The 7989-nt window shown below is 34.7% G+C and overlaps 1 protein-coding gene across 3 annotated transcripts in view; it reads left to right on the top strand.

Annotated features, from left to right (window-relative positions):
- The window catches only part of Cep162 (centrosomal protein 162), an 88152-nt gene that overhangs the window by 6718 nt on the left and 73445 nt on the right, over positions 1-7989 (top strand). For all 3 annotated transcript variants that reach the window (XM_048804876.1, XM_048804766.1, XM_048804813.1), the window contains exons 4-6: positions 4286-4432; positions 4775-4958; positions 7050-7117. In XM_048804876.1, coding sequence (XP_048660833.1) covers positions 4286-4432; positions 4775-4958; positions 7050-7117 — 399 coding nt within the window. The remainder of the gene's footprint in view (positions 1-4285; positions 4433-4774; positions 4959-7049; positions 7118-7989) is intronic.

The following is a 7989-nucleotide window of genomic DNA, read 5'->3' as shown; positions in this document are numbered from 1 at the left end:
TTCTCTCTCCCTTTCCCTCCCACCTCTCATCCCTGTTAAATGTTAATCTTCTTCTCCTGCTCTTCGTCCCTACTCTGTTCTTAGTTACTCTCCTTATATCAAAGAAGACATTTGGCATTTGTTTTTTAGGGATTGGCTAGCTAATAAGATATTCTTACAGTGATCACATGGGCAAGGTTTTAACAAATCCGTAGTTTTGGGTATCGGAGTTTGTTAAATAGTAGTAAAAATAAAAATTATTTACTACCTTAATGGTAAAGGACTCACTATTTCTGGCACATATTTATGCCTTTACAAATGCAAAAGTATTTTCATGAGTGTTTTGTTGTGCTAACATATCATATGTATACTACCCGTAATTTGGCAGTATTTGTATATCTATATAGCACTATATATAGTACACTTACTTTATGATAATGCCATGTCAGTAAAGAACCCAGAGTGCTTCTATTTATTTATTTATTTATTTATTTTAGAGAGAGTGAGAGAGAATTTTTTAATATTTATTTTTTTAGTTTTCGGCAGACACAACATCTTTGTTTGTATGTGGTGCTGAGGATCGAACCCGGGCTGCACGCATGCCAGGCGAGCGCGCTACCGCTTGAGCCACATCCCCAGCCCAAGAGTGCTTCTATTTAAATATCTATGTTTTCGATATTTGTGAATAAGTATTAAGCACCATTGTGTGAACTGATAGAATTTCTCTCTTCTCTAGGAGATTTACCTGTGACTTTTATTATCTCCCATAAAATTGAGTCTGAATTTCTTAATGTGACAGTTGAGGCTATCTATAACCCAAATGAAACTCTCTTCTAGCTCATATTTCCCAGTCACACTCAGTTATTCTGTATCTCCTTAAAACACCATTGACTCCCATACCTCTGATTGGCTCAGGAGTTTCTTGTCCTCCTTACCCAGTAAAGCTTGACATCACTACTTTGTGCAGTCCTTCAGTAACTCTTCTTGCTCCCTTGTCGACAGTTATTTTCTCCTTTGTTTTGAGGTGAGAATATCATAATAGCACTTGCACAGGTGTTGCTAATTGTACCCTGTAGGACTGCTTCTGCAGTTGGGAGCTTTGTGTAGGCAGAAATACCTCTTTTTCCCTTATATCCTGGCCTTCAACAGTAAATAATAAGTGTGTTTAATAAAAGAATGTTAGAGTAGATTCACTTCTTTGTTCTTAATACTATAGTACATTAAGAGAACACCTTATTTAAAAAGTTTTAGTACATTTTTTTTCATAAATACCCGAACCATGCAACAACACTAAAGTACACATATGAAGAATTATCTATCTATTTATTTATATTGGTACTGGGGATTGAACCCAGGGGCAATCTGCCACTGAGCCACATCTCTAGCCCTTTTTTTGTATTTTCAGACAGGGCCTCACTAAGCTACTTAGAGCCTCAATAAGTTGCTTAGAACCTTGCTAAGTTGCTGAGGCTGGCCTTGAACTTGTACTCCTCCTTGCTCAGCCGCCTGAGACACTAGGATTACAGGGGTATGCCACTGCACCCAGCTAAAGAATTAGTTTTTAGAATCTCCTTCCTTGTTAGTACTTGAAAAGAATATTATTTAATAAGATACCTCTGGTGCAGCCATTGACTTATTGCTCTAGGCTTATTTTCTCCAACACTTAATACTCTTTGGTCCAACTTCATTGATTTCATCTTCAAATGTGGCCTATTCCTCCCATTGTCAAGCCTTTATACCTGTTGTTGCCACTTCATGGAGTGGTCTTCCTTTTCCAGTTCACCTACTTATCTCCTCTTCTTCACATCTTCGTAGAAGTGTTACTTCCTTGCAGAAATATTCTTTAGATTTTCCAGTCTTGATAGGACTCCCCCTGCCATTAACATCTTGTAGATTTCTTTCAGAATTCTAGAGTTGTTCACATTCAATTCTTGTCTGCATTTAACTCTCCATTTTCTAATAAACTCCTCAATTATAATGTAATTATTTATTTTCTTATTGCCTATCTTCTATCTTCATTAATGTGAATGTAAGTTTCAAAAAGGCAGGGATTTTTGTCTTTTTTTTTTTCCTCTTCCCTGCTAAATCCCCAGCATTTAAAACAATGCGCAGCACATACCAAACTAATGAATATTTGTTACAATTGTCTGCTTCCCTTATTAGACTTTAACCTTCATGGTGAGAAGGGCCTTCATTGTATGGCAGACATGAACATATAGGCACATAGTTTGTCAAAATATCTAAATAAAATAGATAATATTCAAAACCTTTGTATATAAACATAGATTTTACTTTCTTGGAACTTTCAAGATTCATGGAACAATTTTTAAAAGTAAAAGAATTTCAAACATATTTAGAAATAAGTAGAACATACCCCATATACATACCTTTATGCAACAATTATTAATTCATGGTCAGTCATTTTTCATCTGTGTCTACTCTCTTTTTATACCCTTGTTTTAGTCAGCTTTTTTGCTGCTGTGACTAAAGAACCTAACCAGAACAATTTTAGGGAAGAAAAGTTTATTTGAGTGCTCATGGTTTCAGAGGTCTTAGTCCATAGAAGGCCGGCTCCATTATTCAGGGCTCCAAGTGAGGCAGAATATCATTTTCGAGGGAAGCAGCTCACATGATGATCAGAAAGGAGAGAGAGAGACTCCACTCTCCAGATACAAAATATTTACTCCATAGCCATACCCCCAGTGAACCACTTCCACCAGCCACACCCCACCTGCTTACAGTCACCACCCAGTTAATCCCATCAGAGATTAATTCACTAATTAGGTTAAAGCTATAACCCAGTTATTTCTCCTCCAAATTCTGCATTGTCTCACACATGAGCTTTGGGGGACACCACATCTAAACCATAACAACCCTCCCCCCAAACAATTACTGGCACTGTATCACTTCAGTCCACAGATATTGTAAAGTATCTCCTAAAATTAGAGAACTTTTAAAATATATATAAAATTTAACAAATATCAATAAAATTCCTTAATATGATATGATATCTAATCAGTCATAAAACACTTTTAATATATTTAATATATATTAGCTTTAGAGACAAATTCACATTCCAAAAGCTGTGAGAGATAACAGTTTCCTCTCCCCTAATAACAGATATTATAAGGGTAAAAGAAATTGAAGTTAAAGCGTAAAAGTTAAAGGGTAAAAGACCGGGTGTTGTAAAGTTTCTAAGCTGCAAGGTCTGAGTTAAAATGTAAAGGATTAGGTATTGTTAGGTTTCTATGTTACCTGCAAAACCTGAAATCCCTGTAGCTGTTAGGACAATACTGGAATTGCCCAGTAAACATTTCCCCTGGCTGTTTGGTTGTTTAATAACTGAAGGGCTCTGTGTAACTGGTCACATAGTCCTTTAGGCCCTAAAACCAATCAGTTTGAATGTGTACCCTGTTTAGAAATGACCTATCACTCCAGCCTGACCTGTTCCCGCCAATGAATGAACTAATCATGTTTAGGAGTTGTTGTTCAATTTTCCCGCGCCTCATGATGATTTGTTCTGATGTATACAAAGCCCTCCGCCCTCCCCAAAAAGTGTACTTAAGCAGTGCTCAGCCCCTGCTCGGGGCTCTGGGCTGCTTTCCCTTCTTGAGTGGGCACGGAGCCCCAGCATGCTGGTTCAATAAATCCCCTTCTGCCAATTGCATGAGTGGTCACTTGGTGGTCTCTTTCTCCGACGCTTCGCCTGACCCTTACAATATCACATATTCTGGTATAAGAATCTCTACTGCAGTGAGCCACTATTTCCAACATTGTAGGAATGATGACTTTGAAAGATCTTTTAATGTTTCCTTTTATTTTTCTTGAAGTGCTGTTTACACTAATGAAGAATTTTGTCTAACCCCTGTAATTGTCCTTACTTGTACCTACCTTTCCCACTCTCTACTTTTTTCTGAGTGTTATGAGTCGAGCAACAAAATTTCTAAGTAAAGAGAAAACAGGGAATAAGGCAGAAGAAAAGTGATATGGCATAGTGTATTAAGTATTTAATTTATACATGAATTCTCTTAAAATCTCTTAGGTGATTTTAAGAGAGTTCAAGTACTTTAATAATTTTTTAAATCTCATGCCAATTTTCGAAATTTTCTCTTTAGTAAAATGTACACCAGACAAATAGAGCAATAACTTTTCTTTTGAAAATTCTAGGATGGGTTTTTTATTTAACAGAGGAGATTCATTTTGTAGCAACTGTGTACAAAAACAATATAACAGTATTATTGTGTTGGCATGGTGATCAAAACAGTTCTGAACATAAATATCCAGCCACATTCAATTCTATTCCCAGGCCTGCTTGGAACAAATGTAAGCTATTTGAAAACAAAGAAGACTTCTCAACCTGTTGTAGAAACAGAAGAGGAATCTGCTGAAAAAATTCAATTTCTGAAGAGCAGTGGAACCTCTATCTTAAGTGTTGACAGCTTAGAAACAAATGGTAAGAAATTTGAGGGATATGAGTCAATAAGTTATTAATTCATATGCTTATATTCAGAATTTTTATAAAAATTAATTCATAACTATCTTGGATCCTTCTTTACTGAAGCATATAGACAGATTTAATATTTTCCCAGACGTTAGAATTGCAACTCTACAGAAGCCTTAAACCTTCCATGTTGATTTTGATTATTAATTTATGTGGTAGGTGAAAGATTCAGTAAATTTTAAACTTTCATTAAACTAACTATATATGTATATATGTATGTGAGTAAATGCTTCATTCAAATTAATTTTGTGAAAATTTTTATATTAATAAAATACTTTTATGCTCTCTATTTAGAACTAGTAGTTTCTGAGCTGAATCATAGTATTATTGGATTGGGATTGGACACATTAGAAGAACAAGAGGAAAAAGAACAATTTTTTGCCAGGCTTGAGAAAGGCTTGACTTCATCCATTGATTATTCAAGATTGAATAAGGAATTGGATTCTAATGATTCCATGCATTTTAAAGCTTTACATAGGTAAAGTAATAATATAAACTATTAACTATGTTTGTGTTTTTCTGTGTTTTTGGAAGATTGATATGTGCATGAACTCAAATAGTTACTAACAGATAAAATAAATCTTGATTTTTTTTTTAAAAAACTTTATCATTTTTATAGTCGAGATTTTTCTGTGTATGAACATAATATGTTGATTTGTTGTTAAAAGCCCACTCTCCCTCCATATACCTGAAATTTCATATGTAAAATACTATAGAAAATAATAGTACACTTCTTACTAGGAAATATATTAGGTGATTTTAAAAGAGTTTGAGTTACATCATACATTTAGGGGGCAGAGGGGAGAAAAGAACAGAAAGGGAAGTAAGAACCAGGCAACCAGGAAACAAAATTTTGGTCTGTGTCTTATATCTCTGTATGGCAGTTGACTCTTATTATAACAATAATAGGAAACCTCATTCATCCTAGAAACCCTAGTTGGCTGAGCTGGTCCTTTCCTAAACACAGTAGACCATTGCCATTCTTAAGACCTTTGTGAAACCTGAAGTCTTTAATTTCCTCAAGTTAGTTAACCATGTTATTGTTTTTGTTATAAATAGAAATCCAATTATGATTTTATTCAGGATTTCAAGAAATAAGGTCCTCTGGTTATTAGAGTGCCTAGTCTCAAGAAGATTCACTTCTTACAAATAGTGGATAAAGCAATACATTTACTGGCATGAACTGTTCGGGGGTCAGAGAATTTTTCTTTAAGATTTTTTTAAGATGGACAAAATATCTTTATTTATTTTTATGTGGTCCTGAGGGTGGAACCCAGTGCCTCACATGTGCGAGACAAGCGCTCTACCACTGAGCTATAACCCCAGGCCCTAGGGTCTGAGACTTTTACCCTGCTTGTACATTAACAAGTTAGTCTTCCAATCTTTGGATGTTGGCAGTAAATACTAGATTCCTGTGTCAGAAACAAAAGTCCTTATTTCTCAGAACAGAAGCAATATTGCATTGCTTCTCCATACCCCATACTGCTGGGGTAAGATCAAGGATCCATGTCTCCACATGTAGTAGGTAGGTGGCATTTACAGAAAAGGAACACTGACCTTGAGAAATCTATTGCTTTTATATTAAGTGAAAACAGGCCAGCTTTTGGGTAAAAACATTGCCTAATGCCTCAAGATAGCTTACTGCAAACATAACCCTGAGATGGCTTGGTAAAAATTGGTCAGAGCTGTGAATTTTTGCATACCTAGAAAGAACATACATGCAGGAACACACAGGGACCAAAGCAATTGTCTCTCCCAGATTAAGCACGCATAGGTTTTATTGGCCACAATTTTTTTTGCCACTTTGCAATATTCCTTAACTTTTTGTCATTTTTCAACAGTATTCTCGACTATTAGTATTTCTGCTCTGGAACATTCTGATCAGAATGCTGCTTAGCATTGAGTATGCAATATTAGGTGTTGCTGCTATTACCATTACTATAGTCTTATGGTTTTTCAGGTCTGCTCGTGACCCTCAAGATTGAAAAAAGTAGAACTGATTCCTTAGTTTGGATATATCAGTACTGTTTTCTTTCAATTTAATTAAAACATGTTCAAACAACTTGGCCCTTTGAGGGGCAGGGAGTTGGGGGTGTTTTTGGTTTGAGGCTCCTATTCAACTTTCTTTCAAGAATTAATGGCTAATGAGCATGTCAATACTGACCTTGGTCCCCCACCCTACCCCACCCTCTTGTTGCTGGTTCTTATGCTTTGTTGTCAATTTCTAATCTTCAGTAAAGAAGGTATGTACAAGTCATGAGATAAATGTATCCATTTACACATTACACATTATGTATAAAATTATATGTATTTGTATATAAATTTAGAAAAATGGCATTTTTTTCTTTGATAATGTATGCAGCAACAGTTAGTCTTAGGCTCTGAAGATTCTTGATTTTTCAAAACATTTTCCTTATACTCCCAAATTTTTAGCTTTTGGTAGGACAAGAGTACTTGAGAAGATATATGTAATTTTAGAAATTAATACACACACACACACACACAAAGGATTGTTTGAAAAATATATTGTTAACAGTAATACTACATGTTAATTAAATATTTTTTCCAGTTACCAAGCTAATGTGGAACTAACTGACATCGAACATGAAACTGAATCAAAACATGAAGAATTGCCAGGTAATTTCATTGGTTTTAAATTTTATAATATTTGAAAAAATAATATAATTTTTAGTAAAGACATTGCCAAGAGAATAATTAAAAGGAGAATTGTAGTGTTTTGGAAAGAGCTTTGAACAGGTAGAGTGGTGTTCCCTATTATTATTAAAAGTGAACAGCTGCCTCATTTGTTGAGAGTGGGCCAGGACCAATTGGAAAGATTGGAAATAGAGTTTCTGTGCCAGTCTAGGAATGTGTGAAGCCAAGACAAAGACCTCCAAAGCATTGGGGTGGGAAATACACCTTTTTTCATCATTTGATTTTCAGCATGTCTATGTTTTTAATGTTTAAATGGTTTTCTTATAGAGGTCAGGTTTTGTACTTTTGTTTCTACTCTTTATAAAAACATTTTTATTGATATGGTTGTTACTGCTTTGCCAGTATTTTCTCTTTTCCATCATTGTTGTTACTTTTGTCCTGCATTCTATTGGGTTATTTATAACATTCATTTTATTTCTTCTTTTGGCATTTTAGTTATGACTCTTTGTTGTATTTTTTCTTAGTTGCCCTGTGATTAATAATGCATAACTTTAGAGTCTACTTTCAAATAACATTATTCCACTTCTTTTACATGAACATTAGCAACAGTAATCTCTCCATTTTGCTATTTTTATCAACATTCTTCTATATTGTTGTAAATAAGTTCTAATTATATAAAGATTTACATTGATCCACTTGCTTACCACTCCCAGTGCATTGTATTCATTTGCATAGATTTCTATCTCAAATTATTTTTCTTCAACATGAAGAAACTCTTTTAATGTTGTTTGTAGTTCAGGTGACTGCTCAGAAGAAATTATATCAGTTTTCCTTTATCTGAAAATATATTTTGC

Source organism: Marmota marmota, unplaced genomic scaffold, assembly GCF_001458135.2.
Source record: "Marmota marmota marmota unplaced genomic scaffold, marMar, whole genome shotgun sequence".
NCBI lineage: Eukaryota > Metazoa > Chordata > Mammalia > Rodentia > Sciuridae > Marmota > Marmota marmota.
This window is presented reverse-complemented; position numbering and strand designations above follow the sequence as displayed.